Source organism: Lytechinus variegatus, chromosome 2 (assembly GCF_018143015.1).
Source record: "Lytechinus variegatus isolate NC3 chromosome 2, Lvar_3.0, whole genome shotgun sequence".
Lineage (NCBI taxonomy): Eukaryota > Metazoa > Echinodermata > Echinoidea > Temnopleuroida > Toxopneustidae > Lytechinus > Lytechinus variegatus.
Window position 1 is genome coordinate 46,677,714 of NC_054741.1, and position 22,647 is coordinate 46,700,360.

Genomic DNA, 22,647 nt, shown 5'->3' on the forward strand with positions numbered 1-22,647 from the left:
CTAAACAGGACTGACGATATCATGCTCATAAAACTTGGCATCCTTGCCCCCCCCCCCAGGAAATCTTGAAAACATAACTTACTGAAATTTTTCACAAAATTCACCAAAAGTGTGCATAGAATCATTCAATTTCACTTTTACATTAGAAAATACAGAAACGCCCCCAATTACAAGCATGGTCGCTTCTTTATCTCGACCCTCGCTTGTGAGTTTATTAGAAAAAAAAAATTATGCGTCCTTCCCCCCCCCCTATGAAAAAAAATCTGCGTACGGCCATGAACCTTGGTTGAGATTGGGCGTAGGTCAATTACATAATTTGTGGAATTGAACAAATTTCATTTGAATGAAATTTGTCTGAGGCCTTATTTTTTGCATGTTCTCACCTGCACACGCACTCACTTGCACACACTTGCCCCCTCTTATATTTTAAGCAGTATAAGTGACATCACTGAGACTTTTAAATAATAAAGACCCGGTATGTATGGTTTTCATGTTAGCCTTCTCTTCTCTCCTGGCTGCTATTATTTCAAGCTTCAAGCTTACGATAGCTGGCCTCTGAATTTAGATTTATTTGTTATTGTTTACATGAATTATGTCTATATCTACCATGTCTACACTATTAGAAAAAATAAAAGAAGTTCCTGCAGCAGAGTCTCGAGAACACCTGTAATCTTACCGAATTGCGTAATAATCATTCTGTAAATTCATAAAACAAGAATTTTTCTGCAATTTAACAGAACAGGTCTGTTTAAAAAGGGGGAAAAGGGTGTTTTATTCAAGGAAATTTGTAAGATTCCATACATCAAATACCAATTTCCTGTAAGATTACGCAATTCGGTAAGATTACAGGTGTTCTCGAGACTCTGCTGCAGGAACTTCTTCTATTTTTTCTAACAGTGTACTTAACTACTATACAATTGTGACCTTTTAAAGTTGATCATTATTTATGTTTGGTGTTATATCATTGTTATAAATTTGCAATTTTTATTTATCAATAAATACAGAAATACCTGCTTAAAAAAGTCACAAGCTCTTCACAGTCATCTTGTCTTTCAACATCGGTGCGTGTTTCATGAAGCTTCGTCTAAAAATTCACTTTTAACCAATCAGCTGCTGACATATGGATCCTTTTTCAACAACTCCCAAATTACGCGGCAGAGAGTTCCTTTAAATAAAAGGTTATGGGAACGTGCCACCTAAATGAAATTCTCTTCTCTTTTCTTTAGAAACTTAAGAGTAGGCCGACCTCGGTCAAAATAAGGTCATGTGTTTATTTAAGATGACAGGCCTATTTCTGTCATTGATCCAGAAATATATTTTCTTTTACTATGGAAAAATAAGAGCCCTACACGCATGTTAAACATTTTCGGCCAAAAAGACACTTCAAACTTCAGTGGTACATGCATTTTTAACGAAACAAGTATGAAATTGAATAGATATATTGGCTTAGAATATAGATCATAAATCGATCGATTGATTGTTTCCTCGAGAACTAATCAATCCAATGTCTTTTTTTTAAACAAGTGCATGTGCCTAGTTAGCAATAATGCATATAACATTTCCATTTATTTGAAAGCAGGATAAAAGAGCATTGTAGATTAAATGCCTTGCTCACGGGCATAGTATAGGTGCCGCGGCCGGGATCAAACTCCGGACTTTCCGTGTACAGCTAGCCAGGCGCCTTAGACCACTCGGCCACAGCAACTCCAATGTCAGCAGCATTGTAAATTGTAGAGCGCCCTCATAGGTGTGTTGTTTGAACACGAAAGTGAAACTCGTTCTTTGGGTTGGGTCGTGTGTATGTTGTCTGCTACCTTTAGTGGTCAGCAGACTATATCACAGTAGTTCGGACATTGGGAATTACGTAGGTGTAGGATCATTCAAACACCGTATGGTGAAAACTTGTTTTTTGCCGCTTTGGGGAGTGTCCCCAAAGGTCCGATGTGAACTGGTTGGACCGGGATAGTTATCTTCACTTGCCTACAATTCGCCATCACTGGTAGGCCTAAACGACATCATACTGGAGAAACACACATCCAAAATGGGAATACACTTGGATTGTAGATCATACTCTGGGAACCTTGGTTGCATGTAGACAGTCGCTGACAGGATAACCGGCCGGCGTGACCCCGGGGTCGCACGCCCAAGCTTCGTACAAGGAAATACCTGTATCGTTCTCAATGGAATTACGATTTAAAGGGTAAGAAGATGACAATTTCATGGATGAGCCTTCTTTTTTGTATAAAGGTTAATGGTGTAAAATGTTGTTGCGTGTCAACATCAAATTAGAAACCACCAGTTGTATCGAATATTATAAAACCAACACAATCTGATTGTGTTTCCCCGCTCCTTTAGTAAATGAATGCTTTCCTCGCATGACTTTATTTGGCTTTTATGTGAAAATTTATAGAGCTATAACTTCTGTTAAGTATTGTTTGAACATGGACCTAGACTATACAACTTCTGATATCGGATCATAGTTTGTTCTTACATTTTCATTACCTAATGAGCTGCCGGCTATGTGTAACTCTATTGTACATTTAAAGTAGTTATTATTTGTAGTACATTATGGCTAGACTTGATTGTCCTATTTAGATTGATTATAAAACATGAATTAATTTTATTGTAACATACAGGAACAAGTGAATCATTTCATTAAAACACACAGCATGTATAGATTTGACCACCTAAGGCTTTTAATTAGCATGCAGATATCAAGAATAATTATGACGCAACTGGCAAGCATTGGTATAAATTGTAATAATTTGGCACTATCCCAGCTGGAAATGAAAACATTATTTGTACAATAAGCTTTAAGGCATGTATATCCCGCCGACCGTCTCGTATAGCTGTGTTGCCTCTAATTGATTCCAATTAATTTTCGAGGTGACTTCCAAATTCAAATGAGGGATTGCTCACCAATGGGGGTCTGAAAGTCTCTCACGTCTAGAGCCTCCTTCTCTTTCTTTCCTTCCTTCCCTGCCTTTGTATATTTTACTTGTTTCTTTAGACTTTCTTTTGACTTTTGTTTGTCTCTTCCCTCTCTCCTTCCAATCACTTACTCCCTCTCCCTCCTTTTCCCGTTTTCTTCTTTCGGGTCTCAATGTCCCCCTCCTCATTTCTCCTCCTTTTTCTTCTTCATCTTCATACTTCTATCTTACCCCCTTTTTTCTTGTTACTCTTCTTCGTGTTGTCGTTCTTGTTTTGTTCATATTTTTCTCTTCTTCTTCTTCCCCTTTCCCCTCATCACTTCTCCACAATTTGCCAATGACTGTCTCTCCCTCAACAATTTTGTGGACCACCTGAGATGATGCCCTTTCTTATAGAGTTTTCATCACGCCAATCTATCAATATATCGGTCAATGGTCAGCTTGTATCATTTTGCTCATCAATATACGAATGGTCATAGGGTTTAATAAAATGCATCAGTGTCAATTACTACATACGTTTTCTTAGCCGATAAGGTCACTTTGGGTATATATATATATATATATACAGTAACGTAAGGAATCACAAATTTTGAGGGGGTCAGACATAGCGTATGGGGCACCCCTCAAAAAAAAAATCTTTTTAATATTCAGTGTATCATCTTTCACCGATTCTCGTAATCTCGTAGGTCATATTTTTATTTTATTTATTTATTTATTATTATCATTATTATTTTTGGGGGGTAACTCGAGGAGAAATAAAAGTCTCCTCGAACAATTCTTTTTCTTTAAATTTTAAGGAAAAAAAATACTTACCTGGGAAACTTTCTCCAATGCATCTTTTATGAATATTTTCGAAAGTAGATAAGAATTTTAAATCAGGCCTGAATCCATTAATCAGGGAATTGTAAATGTCATTAACCATTCCCTGAGTAGATCAAGATGGGAAATTCTGGAGAATATTATAAACATGGTTAAGGAAAATATCAACGCAATTAAAATCATGTTTAATAGCAAACGAACAATGCAGATATTCACTTATTTTCGAAATTCTACAGATGTTTCCGATTGAGATGCACGGAAACAGGGGACAAAATTTAATGAATCAAAAAGTCTAATTGAAATCGATAACTCCGTTTATTAATACTTGTGATATAGGCTTACCTATGGATGACACTCCTATGAAAATGTGTTTTCAATTTGCATTAATTTACCAGTATGCTTATGAGTCACATTGTTGTAAATTTAGTGAAATCTGTTGTTATTCGAAAATAATCCCTTGCATATGGTCCTCAGTTTAGATTTGCATGAAAAAGATCTCTTTTTTTAAAATCAAACATCGTGTACCAAGTAGAACAGAAAACAATAACTGTATTCCATTGGATTCATTTAGAGATGGATTTGTTTGAATTCATGTAAGCTTTTTCGGCAGGTTCGGTAAAGTGAACCAGGCTTAGTATGTGATGTTTCCTATATTAAATACACTGGGTAAATCAATATTAATTTTTTATTGAATGTTAATTAAAACGCGACAGTATAATGTGCATAAAACCAAATTTATTTAGATTTTGTTCTCTCTGTTGATATATGAATTGTCTGGCTATATTTTCACATTAGTCCTTACGCCTATCAAATTTCATTTAAAGCGACTGTTTTGCAAGGTATGTGGGTATTTTCTTTCATTGCTCATTATTTGTCAGAATATCTCGTCCTATCTCATTTTTCGTTTGGTTTTTCTTACCTCCCAGAAGCAACCCCTCTATCCACCGAAGGAATCACCTGACGAATTCCCAGAGTTAAGAAAAGAAGAAGAAAAGTAGGGCATTGTCTTGACAACCAACCCGGCGTCTTTAAGCTCCGCCCATATAGCCATGTCTCTCCATGACGACAGAGGAGTCCCAAGTTCAACCTCCCATTCTCTCGCAGTCATTCAAGCATCCAGACTCGGGGTATACAGTCGTGACTCAAAGCTGGATTTCTTTTGACCAATAGGACAACCACTGTAATCGTATTGGTAGCTTTAATTGAAACTTAAAGTCCTTTTGAAGCTGATAATCTCTTGTTCAGTTTTTTTTTCAATTACAGCGGCGCACGCAACCGGCGCTGCTTTTATTGACAGTGTTTCTTTGTAAGTTCTTCTGGAAGGGTGCCCACTCGAACGCAAACAAGTGATCACTCTAGCGTGGTACCTACAAAACCTTGTCATCTTTAGCCACTCACAAACGGGAATAAATCTTGCATATTTGTGGGCAGCTATCTTTTGTGTTTTGGATCTTTTGTGTGTTTCTGAAATCATTCAGAACGAAAAAAAAAACTGGAAGTAAATCATCGACAGTAATGCTTCAAACCAGCAAGTAATCAGCACTCATGTTATATTTTGCTTCACATGACAGCACGTTCGGGGCCAAATTAACAACTAAGTTATAAACTTGGACGTGGTTTTGTTTTTTTCATTTAAGATTTTTCGTGATCGTTTTCGCTGTTCGTGAATTTCGTCGTACCAACTGGGAATTATTGATTAAACCGTCTTTGCTTGTGGATCGATGGGAATATAAATGGTGTTTTGCCAACACGTGTATATATGTCGACCGAGGGCTGAACAAGGTTAAATACATACGACCAGTTTCTAAATTGATGAGACGGCTACTGGAGTCCTAGGCTGACGTTCATGGTCATAATTGTGTTCTTTGGACTTTAGCAGAGCAAACTTTGTCACGTCTGGTGTTATCATTTCTGAATTTTCTCGACCTTCTTGGAGATATGTGGTGATGTGTTCAGCAGGCAGAGTGTGAGTAAGACCGAAACCGTGAATGCAGGATCCAACTTTCTCACACAAAAGGCAACAACATCGAATAATCAACATCTGCTGCAGTTCTATACCGCGCATCATGTTTGGGCATTGTTTTCAGTTGCGGCTATAGGATAATGAAAATGATATTTTGGTTATTTTTCTTCGGTGATCGATGATAAAAACCCGAATTCTCGATGGTAGCCATGGACGGTTTACAGACATTGCACGACGAGCGTGCCCGGTACGACAATCCTTACGATGACAGGTACAACTCAACCTGGGAAGGTGCATCCCTGAAGCCTTTCAGAACCAAAGATGAATACCTCTACGCGATGCGAGAGGACCTTGCCGAGTGGCTCAGTAACATGTACGATCTGGAGATCCTACCAGAGTCTTTCTTTGACAGATTGGAAAATGGTGCTCTTCTTTGCCAGCATGCCAACAAAGTCCGTCGTGAAGCAATTGCCTATCGATTAAGAAACTTTCCCGACGAGGACGACGTTGAGTTCGTCCAGGGAATCTTCGTCAAACATGACGATTTACGATATAAAATCGATGCCAAAGCAGGAACGTTCCTTGCCAGGGACAACATCAGTAACTTCATCCATTGGTGTCGGCATTCCCTGAGGATTAATGAGGTTCTCTTGTTTGAATCGGATGATCTTGTCTTGAGGAAGAATGACAAGAGTTTTATTCTCTGTCTCCTTGAGGTTGCTCGTCGAGGTGGTCCCATCGGCATGCCCGTCCCGATGCTCGTACAACTCGAACAGGAGATCGACAGGGAGCTCGAAGCCGGCACGCCATCAGAACCGGACTCCTTTACATCTACAGAACCAGCATCACCAAGCTCGGAAACTACGACCGATGCTGAACCAGAGTCCGAGGCTGATTCTGAAGGACGTCCCATGGAATGTTCCTCGTCACCCGAACCATCACCCCAGAGGAGAGGATCAAAAGTCCCAAAGGTGAGACCTAGGACAAGGCGTTTGTCGAAACATCATATCCAACAGGAAGATGGAGGGGATCCACCAAAACAGATCATGCTCAACGATGAAGTACTCAAGACCTTGGACGAACTGGTGAGTAGAGTTCATTCAAACTTCCTATGTTTATCTTCCTTTGAATCATTCATGGTATAGGTTTATCGCTTGTGGTGTGTTTTGTATCTTGATGGAAGACTAGAGAGACACATTGAATGCATAAGTCGTAATCAATTTATGGTTTCCACTTATTATTGCACTCGGTGAATTTATAGGAACAGCCATCAGATAGATGAGGGTATGCGTAAAGTGTGGTTTGATGAAAAGCAGCTAACAGAATCCATATCATCCATAAACATGATAAAGAAAGATCCTATAGTTTTGTTGCAAACGCAAACCCGCTACTTATCTCCTAAATAAATTCTGTATTAAATAATATGAATAGCCTGAGTAACTTAAGTAGAAAGCAAAATGATTCAGCTTCTTCTTGAAATTAATATTTAAATATTTTGGTCTATAAAAAGTAATCTCAGATAAACCAAATGACCTAATTCTGAAATATAATCCGTATTCATTCTCTCGATTTAATATAATGCCATTGCATTGTACATTGTGCAACAATACAAGCAAACCGTCACCAGTTGATGGATGTGTGCTATTTTATTTGTAGCTAACTCTGTGGGAGACAAGATCTTTCATTCGCGTGGTTCACATCATAATTGTAAGAGTAAGTGGAAAATATTGTTAAAAAGACAAGAATGCTGTCTTTTGAATCCATGCACTTTTCGACCCAATAAAAACAGGAAGTCACTTTTGTAAGTGTGGTTGAATATATCAATATTAATTTGTTACTGAGTATAGGCTTGTGGTAATCGAAGACAAATCATGTTTGCTCATCGAAGTCGTATTAATCAAAACATATCTATTCTCTTTTCAATGATGGGGTTGCAGTAGAGCATCTTAAGAGGGAATACTGTGTAAGAGACTTTCTTTCAGTTTCACACTCCAAACATTTGATTTTCTGCCAAACACTCGACGATGACATCCAACACCCTGACCTCGGCTGAACTCTTATCCCCCACCTTCATGTTTTAAAATTCTCGGTATGTTCTGCTCCCAGCGGGACTGATTCCATCCAACCATAGATGCTTGTTAAAAAAAGAGCCCTTCTCAGATGGCAATGGCCTAGTTAAAGCATGTTTTTCACCCTCGGGATATATTTCAAAACTGAAACAGAATACTCCTGCCCCTCTATAATGATAATGATATGATTGCAATTTTTGTTGACTAGAAGACACCATACATGATATTTGCAGAACTGAATGTAATTAATTGATTGGAATTTCAATTCACTAGCAGAAGACATTCTCACGCTTGTTCAAGTTGCCCAAGTCTACATGATCTGATTAGAAAAGTTCATGTCGATTAGATTCAGTTAGGACAATTTCTCCTCGATATCAGAGTTTATTTCTAGCAAATATTTTATATTGTTATTATTTCCCGTTTTAAACGGTTGTAATTTCATCATATATTTTATACGTATGCGTACAGGTAATGGTCGGAAAAAAAATTCTCAAGGGAAATTGCGAAGGTTCATCTGAGAATAAAGCAAATAGAAATTCCGGTGCGTGAGATGCGCACGACAAACCAAGGATAAAATGAAATGTTAATCCTGTCATAGAAGAAACGATGATCAATATTCTTGTAAACAAGGATTGACTTAAAATTGTGGTTTTGAAATAAGTTCTTGAAATATCCTAAGACCGGCGTATGGCGTAGGTTTCGATTTTTTTTCTTTCCGGGAAATATTGGAATTGGATAGATTCTGTGCTGAAATAATCAGCTTATAGTGAGGAATATTTATCAAACAAAGCAGACAATGTAGAAAAAAGTGAAACTATCAGTGAAACGGAGAACAATACAATAGAGCTCTTTATCTTGAAATAATTACTGAAAGGGGGTATCTACACCTGATGCATAATGTATTACAGAATTTGTTCGTGGTTTTATTTTGTATAGCTTAAAAGAAAATTTTATTTATGAAGGATAATGAACTTTGAGAATCTGGCTCATTTTTTATTCGTTTTGTTGATCTATATCTTCTATAACAAGTGTTCAGAGAAATAGGGCTTGACCTGAACTTCAGCCAACTCCTTTCCGTTAAAGACTGTTGTTATCCAGGACGCGTGCTGACTTAATTATCTGATTTTCTTTACCGTGGTTTTGAGGAAAAGTCTAATTCGATTAGCAGGTTGTTTTGGTCGCCCCTTGTTCAGTGTGATTCCTTTGTTTTGTTCGCTGCAGGTTAGAAGTTGAACTTGAGGTCCACATGAATAGAAAAAATTTTGCATCTAAAGATGTTTTTCCTGTTCCATTTTATAGTATGGTGTTTTTTCTAAATTATTGGCTGTTGTATACAAAAGTTTGCATGCAAAGTTTTATATATCAATACTGAGCCATGCAAACACCGTTCTTTCATGAAGACCAAAATCCACTAATTGATGCAGGCAAATAAAATTCGAGTCCATTAATGTTACCTTATTTGAACACAGTAATTACATCCTTGCAAGGTTGAAATGTTTTTGCAGTGTGCCGCTCTGTAATTAAATAGTTGGTAGTCTGATTTTGGCCAATTCGTTTGTCCCTTTTAATGACAATTACATTTCCCCCAAAATTTAATTGTTTTTAGATAAAAACTACCCAATGCAAGTAGTTTACGATGGTTGCAGAGGAAGTACAATTTATCATTTTACCATTTTAATCTCTATGGCTTCTTATATTTCGACTAAATATTTAGGGAAAAGGACTCTGGCAGTGAAATGACAACGCAATATTATCAGCATTCACTGTGTATGCTCAGGTCAGCATCGGTCATTAAATTTCAATTCTGTCGTTCAATTTGATGACAAAAAGGTCACTTCATAGGCTATCCCTTCTGAACGACAAATCTTCGTAACTGATATAGCCTTTAGGAGTGTGGAAATTTAAGGAGGACGATGACATCTCGAGATTCGGGATAGCCACTTCTTGACTTCAGCCATCCGTGAATGTGCTTTAGAATGGTCATGGTCAAACCCGTCTCGTTTCTCAAGCAGTAGTTGAAGAGAGAGATAAGTCCAAGATTTCTGCAGGAGTTTGGCCCGCGGATGTCGCCATTGCCCTTGTGAGCAACATCCCCAGCCTGGTCATCGGACAGAGTTATTTGATCAAAATATACTGTTCTTTGCCGAGGGCGAGGGAGAGGTTACACGGGGAGGGGGATCGAAATAAACTGTAGAACCATGTCGATGAAATCTATTTTCGATAATCAAATGTATGTTCTTTACTGGGTGGTCTGGTAATGCCGTTCGTATGACGTTGAGTAGCGGATATTGGGATAGAACACGGGAAGGCAACAGGCGACAGATCAACCTTAGATCTGGCAGCTCCTTGGGTTATCCCGTTCCTTGACACCTGAAGTAGTTAATCCCAGGTGTTATGACGAACCGCCATAGAACCCCCCAACAACGTGAATGATTAATTGCTTCATGTCCAGTACTTAATCCTGGTGCTTTTTATGGTATAGGCCTACAGATGTATGTCTATTTCAGATTGGAAAGTGGAAACCATGTCGCCTCAATGGCTTCAAATAATGAGTTCTTTCCCGTAGTCCGTCATTATAGCCATATTGCTGAACATTGACAGGTGTGACTTCTGAGAGGTAAAAGGTGGTTGCACACTCCTTAAAGGATTAACACTTAGAACTACGTTGTACCCAATGAAAATGTTCTACATTTGTAATAAGATGACTTTGTGTTTCCATTTTCCTTGATCGTACACCTGTTTGACTATAAAGACCTTTGGTTTGACCGATTCTGTAAGTGTGGTTGTGACAGGATATGAGGCACTTACACCACCATTTTCTTTGATATCATTTGACGAGATTGTATTCCATATACAAAATAACGAGAGGAAAATAAGTTCTCGAGACGGAGTAGAGGGACGAAGGATGGGAGACCTTGGGTAACAAAAGTTTTGTAGAAAAGTCTTACCTAACACTACCTAACGAGGTCCATGATGGCATCCAAGGTCGTTCACATCTCCATGAGGTCACAAGAATGTGTCCCCAACCTTTTGGCCCAGGTATCACTTGATATCAGTCATTTATAATCCAGTACATCATCATCCATCACCGGCGTCATCACTTTGGTAACGTCGTAGAAATGAACTCGCGAATGTCGTTTGCCATGGAATTATTATTTTAAACATTTACCCCACTAGTTTCTTTGTTGTTCCGACCTCCCCCCCATGAATCCGCAGGTATATATTTGGATGTCTCTCAAAATACATTTATACATCATTTCCTATTATGAACTAGGCTCTGACTCGCTGTTGGCGAGACTGTGGACCAAATGCTTGATGGAATCATGATATGACATGTATAAACTGTCACAAACAACCAATGTTTATCAAGCTATGACCAAGAAAAAGATTACCAAAGCAAAACTTTAATATTATAAGTGTTATTTTGTAATATAAAAGCAACAATAGGTGTATTTTCACAGTAAATCTCGCATTCTGATGGAATAATATTCCATATCAAATTAAACGTCGAAACCAATTTGAAAATTCATGCTTACGTGTGTCCTCGTCTGTGCGGAGTTTTTAGTCTCACCCAAAAGACCTTTTATTTTAACTTGACGTTTTCGAAACGAAGTATGTCTACCTGTTGTATCATTGCTATCATGGTTATTCATCATTTTTAATGCTTTTGAAATGAGATCGGGTTTTCTACACTTTTGTTCATTTTTCTTTAATTATTGTTGTACGCGATCTGTCAATGGAAATAAAACAATGGTTTTGGGCTGAAGTGGCGAAAAATCGTTTACATCAGGGGGTCATTGTTAACGATCAGGGGGTCGTAGAGGGAATTGAACACGTCTTCCAGGTGTACTTGACTTTTGCTCTGAACGGCTGAATTTATTGGCCAAATTATCTCACAGGGGCACATGAAATATTGCTTAAAATATTGAATATGACTTATGAAAAACGTGAATCAAGGAATCGGAGACAAATGTATCTCTCATTATTTGTCACATATATGCACTAATGCCATGAAATATAAAAGTTCCGAGTATACAATTAATATTCCAAAAGAAAACAAGGTATTGAAATAGTAATGCTCAACACAATCAAAGAAAATGGTCTTGAGATGGTATTATACATAATTCTGTAGGAGTTTGTGAGCAAATTTCTGTTTACTTCCTGATTTACCCAAGTTGGTCCGCTTACTGCGTTCCTCAAGACATGAAGCTTCTTAAAAGTTTAGCCTTTGTGACGACACTCGAGAGACATGAAATGACAATTGTCGCTTCGGATTAGAATTTTCTTATATCTGTTTCACCCACAGTCCCCACAATGGATGTCTCTTTGAGATAATCCGATTTCTAGTTCTCTATTCCTTTCTCAGTCGTTTGATATCTCAAGGAGTCTCCGTCCTACCGATTACTAGATGACGAAACCAAGCAACGTCTGTCTTCTTGATCCGTGAAAATGCAACGAAAAAAAAATGTTTGACAGTCATATAGACAGTCATGAATATGTATTTATGCAAAACCGTAATGTTAAAACAACACAATCGGTGTAAAGCTATTTCAAGCATGTTACAGCATTGTTCATGTTGTTGATTTTAGGGTGTTGACATGGCTAACACTCTGTCAGTTGCTGTAACACATTTTGCTATTCAGTGCTGGATTCAGTTTTTCAGGATGTCTATGGTGCGTCCCGTCCCCCCCCCCCCCTTCATTAAACCATGGACCTATCGTAATAGGTCCATGATTAAACACACACCTTGACTTTACCCATGTACCCATCCTTACCGAATCCTCCTTTTCACAGTCTACGTGTAATAATCATGATAATGAATGTCTGATACTGATAGGCATTTATTTTGTTTTATATGATCATGAATAGTATAACAATGGCCAATAAATTATATTTACTGATCAATTATGCTGACATAAACAAAATCATATCTCAATACATGTAAATACTAAAAATAGTAGTTGATGTTGGTTTGTTTACCTGAATGACACCACAGGCTCGTGGGGAAACCGCACGTCTACTAATACAGTTTGTTTGCATTCCATATTTCCATATCATATTTTATATCTGATGGTGCAACATCATTAGATAATGATCTATTTCTGATACAATTGTCAAAGTCATGTTATCTGCCATAGAAACCAAGCATATCGAATGGAGATGTTCCCACAGTTAATATGACAAATTTTAGTCACCATTTCACATATTTGCATTACTAGTACCATGATGTCTCTTTAAAATATTTTTAGTTTTTTTTTTCATTTTACATTTCGAACATTATGCCTACTTTAATAGCATGGTTTGTCTCACTTTTTTTTATAATGTGACCCCTTAACCATTGTTATAAATATAATATTAAGCTCATAATATCATGTTTACATATTTTTGTGTTCAGGAGAAATCTGATATCAGATTAACATTGTAGTCATTGAAAATCAATAAAACATATAAAAAAAACACATTGTAGTCATTGCTGTTGTATCAGAGTTAACTGCGAGGATTTGTAAGTCTAGATTTGTATTCATTCCTAATACATTGCTCTCCATTGTCATAATGTAAGTTAATGTAAACAGTGTTGATTTTTAGAAATAGTTATAGGCTAGATACTAAATGAAATCACATTTTTTCTTCTTCAATGAATGGGTGTTGCGATGCTATTATTAGGTCTATAATAATTATGTTGGAAAAATGAATACGTGTAGTAATCCTAATTCGGCTAATAGTATGATTGGCATGCAGACGGCGTGTATTGCGCTTCCATCGCTTGATTAATTACTTGGAATTTTGTAGGAGTTCTGATCATGTCTCATCCGGTTTATTATAATTAATATTACATGATAATAATATGTGCAGAATGTCTGTGGGTTTACCATGGTTAACCAACCATCATCACTGCAACCCGAAAGTAACGCAAGCGACTTTAAATTCTAATTAACCTAAATCATGTCATTGAAAATTAATTAACTTTCCATCGTCATGATCGTCATGATCGTGGCGGAACCATTGAGTCCATTCTTTTATTGTTTTATTCAAGCACATGATCATTACATATACGTGATTCACGATTTTGGCTGGAGGTGGAAATATTTCCATTTGTGGCGAACAAAAGGCCTAATTCGAGTTATGAAACAGCATAGAAGTATAAAACGCAATGAAATATGCAACACTTTGCAAAAATTAAAAGAAATACACCGCCGCCCTTTTCTATTTTTCTTCACTTTCATCGTATGATGCCTGGATTAAAATTTGGCCATAATGCATTTTGTTTTTTCATGAATTTGTATATGCATTGCATTATAACCAAATTTGTCTTATTACCCAACACCATAAACTTCAAGTTCAGACAAATTAAATATTTTCATGACAAACACCTATTGTTTTGGTATTATGTTAGGATTCAAGGTGTTTGGGAACCTGCATACAGGCACGTGGGCGGGTAATTTATTCTTGAATTGAAGTTTAAGGAGGTGTGTGCCGTAATGGTGCGTAAATATAATTGATTTAAGTTTGTTTCATTTATAAAGGGAGGTCATCTGCGTACCAGCTATTCCTTGTATTGATTTATTAGTGGAAGGAAACGAAGAATGCTTGATGATTGTTAATGCGCAATAGTGTGAAACAGTGTATTGATTTGAACCCAACAGCAATTGAAGGGGGTTCATAGGTAGTGTGGGTATTTTAGCTTTAATGGGGGAGGTTTGGGATTGTTGTGGTTTGATTTAAATGGGGTCCAACATGACCATTATATTGACCGGTCCATTGAAAAGTCGTAATAGCATGTCCTCGACTTTACAACTCGTTGGGCAATTATGACTGATTAATTGTAGTCCCATGCAGTTACTAAACCGTTAGCAGTTCCTCGAAACCTTGACAAATACATGCACTCGAATTCCAATTAGAAACCACTATTATGAAAGGGAAAATAAGACACTTTGTAATAAATTGATACTCCGTTGCTCGTATGCACTCCGATTTCATTGTGTTTACGTTATTGTTTCATTCGTTTGTGAAGTAGAAACTTTCTACCTATCGTTTTCTATATACTAAATCATCTATAGGCTACTTATTTACCATGTGTAGAATATTAACCTTTCGTGAATTCCTGATGTACAGTTTGAGGCAGTTGTTTACAATAATCTTGAACTGCCAAGTCTCGGAGACCCCTTCAGAATTGAATATTTTAGTCTGCAGATGGCTAGTTTTCAAAATTAACCATCATTCATAGTATCTTTTCCAACATATCTATTTGATTTCTCCGCAAATTTTCAATGGAAGATGGATATATTTAAGTTGTCATCCAGACCAGTAGTTTCTGTCAATAAATACCGGTGCTGAGAGGTTTTGTATACATGTAGGCATATATGTGGTATTTGTCAATTTCCATTAGACATTTTGGTTACAATAATGTTTAAAATTGTGCTCATATGCGAAATATTATAATTAGACCCCATGTATTTTCTAGTATTATAAACTGTTGAGATAGTTCCCTGGTCCATTATTCATAATCATCATAGGGTATAACTTCATGGTCTAACCAGGCTTTTATCAAATTGTTGTAGGCCTATCGAGCACTCGGAAACAGGAAAGTAGAAATATCTTGGCTAGGTTCATTTCCTGTATACCTGAGCCAATAGCCAACTGGCCATCACCTGATCTGATAGCTGTAATATTTCACCTGCTTGAAATTGTGGTTCAGTCATGGTCACTAACTGCCCCTCCCATAAATGAATCGAAGAGGCAAAGTCGCCTTTGATCCAGCAAGACAGAAACAGAAAACTTTAATATTTTTTACAATCGAAAATTGTTACTCTTCGAGTGGCTTTCAAGATGTGCTTATAGTTGCGCTTGCCGCGTGTAGATGTATAGGCCTTTTCATGCAGAATCGTGGGACCAATCAAATTTTACACAATGATAATCTTGAGCTGTAAAACTGGATGGTGAAAAAAATATTTAATTTTCATGAAGTTATCTTGTTTTCTTATACATCATAGGCCTACATGACAATACCAGTGCGATTGGAAATGTTTCTATATTTTCCATATCTGAATTCCATAGCCAGTACCAGTCGTGGGACCAAATTCAAAGAAGTGCATACAAAGATGTGGACATTATTCATAAGCTGCACAGACTGGCAATAGGCCGAGGTAAAAGGGGAAAATATTCATACACGCAACCAGTCAAGTATATCAACAGAATAGTTTGCCAATAAATTTCAAGCCTATATCGTCGTGGCTATATATATCTCTGGCTTCCAAAGGCCTGTAGTTTATGGATTGAAGACACCAAGTGAATAGCCGATTATAATGCATGGCATTGGAAAAGTGCAGTAGTTCATTTTCCTATGAAGTGCATGATGTGATGTCTGGCGCGTGCATGTTGATTGGGTTTTTAACTTGCTTATTTCAACGTGTTTCATTCGAAATGCCTATTTCTGTGAGGACTCTTTTTTGCGTGGTTAATCAAAATATTTGAGCGATTTTGTATAAGCTTGAGGACTATTATCATTATTTATATCTGTTATAAATAGATAAACTTACAGTCTTATGAAAAACAATGCGGAAAAAACATACCAACATGTTTTTCTCCTAACAATCGCTGAATATAATAGTCCATAATGTATATACATCCGGAAGGAGAGGGTGGAGGTATACAACGAAGGCAGAAATTACGAATGGAAAAGTCATTTCTCGAGAGAAAACAATGTCAGTCTGTTTAAGTCAGGTCAGAAGTTCATTCCCAATAGTGACTGACAAGTGTACAGACAATCTGGTTACCAGCTGATTGAGACGGAGGAGATTGCCTGTGAAACAGATCGAATTTGTAAAAACCAAACTTCGAAGTTCTTGTTCTAGAGGAGTTTGTAGCATCGGGGTACCTGACATTTGACAGGGCGAGAGGGAGGGGTAGCTCTGAGTATTGGTGGGTTTAGCACTCGAATGAGAGGGCAGTCTGCCCTTGCCCATATGAGAAATATTTTAAATAAAAATAATGGCCAATCAATAGTTATCGAGTCTGAAAAAGTAAAGTTTCTGTGAATCTGTTCATAGTATGGTGGAATTTCGCCACATCATTTATTTTGATTATCGATAATGTTTTTATTTTCGTTACAACCTTATTTTTTGTAATTTGAATTAAGTGGTTAATTTATCGAGCAGAACGTTTGACTATTTCCAGGTTTGTTCGATTCGTTCGTTTTTATTCCGTTTTCGTTTTAAGTGCCAAAAGTTATATCCCTTAAAGGGGAAGTTCACCCTGAAGAAAACTTTGTTGCAAAAATAGCAGAAAAAATAGTAAAAAATATTGGTTAAGGTTTGAGGAAAATCCGTTAAAGAGTAAGAAAGTTATTAGAGTTCAAAGTTTTGGATTTGTGACGTCATAAACGAGCAGCTGCCCCATGTGTTATGTAATATAAAATGTATGAATTTCAAATTTTGCATGGTTCCTGATGATTTAATTTTGTTTTCTATTCATGATCGGGTGTGAAATGATTTGTCTATTGATATACAAAAGGCAGTGAAAACCATTTTCAATTTTCTGAGAAAATGACATTTCATTGATTTTTTACCATTCGCTATGTAGGAATGCTGCTCGCATATGACGTCACAAATCAAATAATTGAAATTCTAATAACTTTTTAATTATTTGATGAATTTTTCTCAAACCTTCGGCAATATTTTTTATTATTTTTTCTGCTATTTTTACAATAAAGTTTTTGTCAGGGTGAACTTCCCCTTTAAATTTATCACCACGATCGCCCAACAATTACTGTCGGCGCTCTGAAGTTTGACCGCATGTTTTTAGTTTTCATATATTTAAGTCTTAACCATGACCAGTAATTATGTTGTTATAGGTTAAACTAACAGGATATTAAGACTGCAGAATATCTGTGCCAGTGTTGGCATGTTAAAACTCGTACTGATATTGCATATTCAACATATTCCCGCACAAAAAACTAGCAGTAATGGTCAATCTGAATTAGATACACAAAACCTGCTTAAACGGATATTCTTGTATTCTTTAAGTCGCATTTTGAGTCACGTTTGTTTCATATGATAAGGTATAATGGAAAAAAAAACTTCTCAATATTTTATACAGAATAATTTGTAATTTCCAAATAGTTGCAAAAAATCGAGAGCCTATACAACATGTATAATGTAGCCTATATATTATATTTGTATGAACGGAATCAACGGATCTATAAAATAACTTGATGTTTGCAAACTTCACAGGCATATTGGAACACTTTCATTTTCAGTCAATATATACATGTAACAACGCACGTTCACTTTCGATTAATCATCAATTATAACTGTTTCAGTCGTGCGATCGAGAGCTAATTTATGAGCATATTTTACTTTTATTCGTTACTGCGTAGAAGTTATAAACGACAATGGACATGATGGAAGTGCAAAGTGTGACAGTGAGTCGAGAGTAAATAACAAATGCATTAAAAATTATTTTTTCATAAACATGAGTTGTATAAAAACTAATCGCTACGAATTACAACATGAGTTTACATGTTTATTGACGGTAAAATATGATTGGGGATAGCATTTCGCTTGCTACATTTAAAATCTTACGTAAATTCAGTCCGTTACGAACAGCTTTTGCGTGTCGGTGGCCTCACGAATTGGTCATCCAAAGTCAATCTAAATTAATCCTCTAATCTTCAACCCCATCATGAATTAAGCCCATCTGCTGAAAATTTTCAACTTTGATTACCCGAAAGAACATCGTATGATGTCTTCACCTGAATTTCATTGACTTGTCGGATGCTATGTCAGAAATCCTCAGTGAAGGATCGGATTTGATTCATGGTCCTTGCTGGAAGTCCTCCTGCCAAGGTCTGATCATGATTCAGCTTCCGAAAAAAAAACTAAGGCCAGCTTAATTTATATAGAAGTTGTAAAGAGCTACTAAAATGGTGCAGTTTGATTGGTTAAGAGAGAATTTGTAATGTAAATGGCATTTTGTCACTGATAACAATTTTTAAGAAACGGAGACTGGATACTTCACCATCTGTTGGTCGGACGATGTTCAGGGCCAAGTATCACGAAAGTTAATTGATCATGATTGATTCGGAAATCTTAAGAATTGCCAATTTGAATTAGAATCGATGTTTAATAATTATTACAAAACTTCGAGTATCCGGGCCTGACCTTCGCATTGATAGGGTGGTTGAGGAAGATGAATACCTTTATGCCTATCAGATTTTTTGTTTGTTCTCATGCTGCAAAGTTTTCACATTTCTTCCATTATTGAGCGTTCAAGTGGAGAGAATTAGTCGAATCGCTTGACTGCGAGAAGGGATATGGTTGATCGAGTCGAATTCATGGTATTTCATAAAAAATACATCAAAAAATATTTTATTGTTTCGATGTGCTGGTGCCCCCCCCCCCCATTTTCTTGACAGCTATTTACTCGACATCGTCGACACACCGATCAAAAACGAGACAAACAGGTTGATACCCGTGTAAAGAACAGATTTTTGTTTAACGTTATTCTATAATTATTGGTTTCCGAACCATGCCAATAAAATCGGAAATGACCCATATAACCTGCTCCATTTTAATGATATTGATACATACATCTCATGGGGTGAACAAGATGCAATGAGAATGAAAACTGAGAGCGAGAAGGGCTTTAATGACACAGGCTTCATCACCCACCCTCTTGCACCTTTCTCTTCCACTCACACCCACACACACGCACCCTCGCTCTGACCACCTGCGTGCATTCATACTGACATTCATTTCTCAGTGCTATAGCGGGCCCAGTACGGTGTAATGAGGGACATACAAAACAAAGAATAAGGTCAGCATATGTCATTTCTGTAAAGGTCATTGAGTATTATTAATGAACTTTTAGATAAAGAAGATCTTTACGAATTATGAGTTGACTTGAACCTTCTATTAACCTATCAAAGTACATTAGTGCCACCGGTTATGTACTTATTTGCAGACGATTCTCCCTGACAAATGAGAGAAAAGAAGAAAATGGGAAAACCTCTGTTGTCTTTTCACACTCATGTGTCGTCTGGAGGTCTTTTCACTGTCCTGCGCGAGGTTGGTTTAGTGGGCGGGGAACCGGCCTCTGAAGTGCTTGAAAGCAATCTGGATGATAAATACACCTCTGTGTACTGTATCAACACCGGGGATGGTAGGAACCTGGGAGTGACGTCATCGATCTTTGCCTTATTTCATGAGAACAAAACATAATTTTTCATGTATTGATTCTGATATGCAATTTACGTAAACGCTTCACTTTGGCAATACTAACAGATGATCTATCTGGTGTTGATTTATCAAATAGGAATGGTGACATCCGGTGTCACTGTTTTTCTTCTGCCTAAAATAAAAGTTAACGGGATGGGTGAGCGTCGGACGCAATGCTTTAATTACTTTGTGCTCATCCACAGTGTTGGCATCGTGGTTTAAAGAGATGGCATGTTTAGATAAGAAATTCCCGGATGTCAGTGTTGAGTGGTTACTTCCCTCTGTGCTTATGTTTCTATTGCTTCAAGATGCTTCACACTCACAGCCATTGTCTTCCGTCAAGAGAGAGACAAAAAAATGAACATTTAAAGCCACTTTTCGGCCGTACAGGGTTACTCGAATATGTCTTTAAAATAGGATATTTTAGCTTGCATATAGCTTGAAGTACACATGTACGAAACAGTCCTACACTTATGCATTAGTTATTTTTCATTACAAAATAGGATATGAACCAGAACATATTCCATATTTATCTCACACAGTACGAGAATAGATCCTCGTTCATTTTATCTTTATGTATTTGAACTAATTAAAGGAGGTTATCAATCATGTCAATAGTCCGAAAGTATAACACATAGGCATCGAAGACAATTTCCTGTCTTATTTCTTTATTCTAACCGGTGATGTACTTGATCCCCATGCATTATAAATCCATTATTCCAAATTTATCATCAAAACTCATTGTTTTTAATCACTGTCGTGTCAGATCGAAGCTCACAGTGCCCGATAAATGTTTCCGATTTCCTATTCTCTCTTTTGTTCAATGGGTTGTTCGAAGGCTGTTAGATACATTGAGTTTATGAATGATGATGTATCCTCGGATAACCAGATAGGATCGCAATAGTTATTCCCACGCCTCAGAAACACAGAATATAGGGATATGCGAGGTAGGTCAAGTTGGGGGTCAAAGGTCACGTCGGGTCACGACAAGGGCATGTTTATTATCCCGTCCGGAAGGATATGGGGATGATATATGAATCGACGATTGTTATTTTGAAAGTTAGAAATCGGTCAGGTTAAAATGACAGTTCTTGTAGGTTAATCCCTCACGGTCGAGATACAACCTTAATCCGCTGAGTGTAACGTTTGCGTATAATAATGATCACAACACAACAGAATAACCATTGTCGTATGATGGGGCGCTTTTGGGGCACTTAATCTTAAAAATGCCAAAAATGAGAAAAAATGAAAGGGAAATTGTATGGAATCGGAATACGACACCCCCCCCCCCAGTTAGCGTTCCCACCTGTGCTTATCTGTGTGGATGATTTTAAGTCTACCCCGATTTCCTTTTCAATTTTCACAATATTTACAAAACTAGGTCGAGATCTATTATAACTTGATAACAAATCACCTTGATTGTAAAAGCAAGACATAAATTATGACTCCGTTATCATAAGGGGGTTGCGGTATATGCATCAAAGTTTCGGTTTTGGAGTCGAAGTGCGTGTAAGGAATATGATAGGAGCAAACATGGCTACGATTGTATAGGCCTATACAACATAATTACAGGTTTTCTTATATCGTTGACCTTTGAACACACGAGAAAGATCAAGAGAAACTTGAATGAAAGAATGCACTTTTTATTTATCATTTCCTTGTTCAAAGTTTTGCTTCGAGACTTAGCAACAAGACGTTTTTATGAGCTCACATTACAAGTGTATTGAATCTTTTCTTCCAGTGACCATGGTGACAGCCCTGGGAATTCCATATATTTTTTTTTTCATGTGAAAATTAAGTAGGCCTATATTATACAATGGTGCAGTGAGGCCAAATATGGAAACGGTGAAGTTTTGGATACGATTCACTGCTTATCGCTGCGAGGGAGCAAAGCAAGCAAGCAAAACATGTTCGATGTTCTGCCATGTAAAAATGTTTTTTCTTTAAATCCTCGATATTTGATGAAAAATCATTCAAATTGAAATTCATATTAAAAAGAATCATATTAATTTCTCTCTATTTTTTTGTCAGGGGGAGGGGTGCAGGCAGGCGGCAGCCCCAACACTACCCATACTCGGGAAGGGGGGTAATAAACATTGTCTTTTGTACATAGTAATATTCATGTTTATGGATAGCTTCAAACAAATTATTTCCAAGTTCCACTTGGTACATAACAAATGAGGTGACCATAGCAACGCAATCGAAAGTATCTGGCTTATAAACAATGTGTAGTTTCGTTTTCTGCTCACAAACAGCATCAACAATTCAATGGCTACTGTCAGTCCAGTACTGAACACGAAGCTTCATCAGTTTACTTATATACGATTTAAGCTTGTAAAATTTCATTGAATTTCGAAGTATTACTGGTCAAAGAGAAAATTATGTACAATTATGTACAATTTCTCGGTTACAAATTATGATTATGGAAAGGCTACACAAAGAATACCAAGTAAAAGTATATACGTCGAATAGCCTCTCTTTCATTGTCAGTGTCATGACTGTATGTATACACCTGTTATAGAATCGATGCATTATCATAATTGCCTACAACATTATGAGAACGAACATCCTATAACGTTCATTTCAATAATTCCCTTTTGCTTTAGGCTATGCATAGACAATAATAGCGTATGATAATAATTGATATTTCC

General features: G+C 37.0%; 1 protein-coding gene across 2 annotated transcripts; it reads left to right on the forward strand.

The window, feature by feature from the left end:
• The first annotated feature begins 1,811 nt into the window (after positions 1-1,811).
• Positions 1,812-12,579, forward strand: LOC121408169 (GAS2-like protein pickled eggs). 2 transcript variants are annotated; one of them, XM_041599521.1, is made up of 2 exons: positions 1,812-2,200; positions 4,676-12,579. In XM_041599521.1, exon 2 carries the CDS (start codon positions 5,913-5,915, stop codon positions 6,855-6,857), a length of 945 nt encoding a protein of 314 aa, XP_041455455.1. In that variant the 5' UTR covers positions 1,812-2,200; positions 4,676-5,912; the 3' UTR covers positions 6,858-12,579. The 2 variants fall into 2 exon arrangements, with proteins under 2 accessions (XP_041455455.1, XP_041455456.1); XM_041599522.1 differs by having other exon boundaries at positions 4,679-12,579.
• Positions 12,580-22,647: the final 10,068 nt, after the last annotated feature.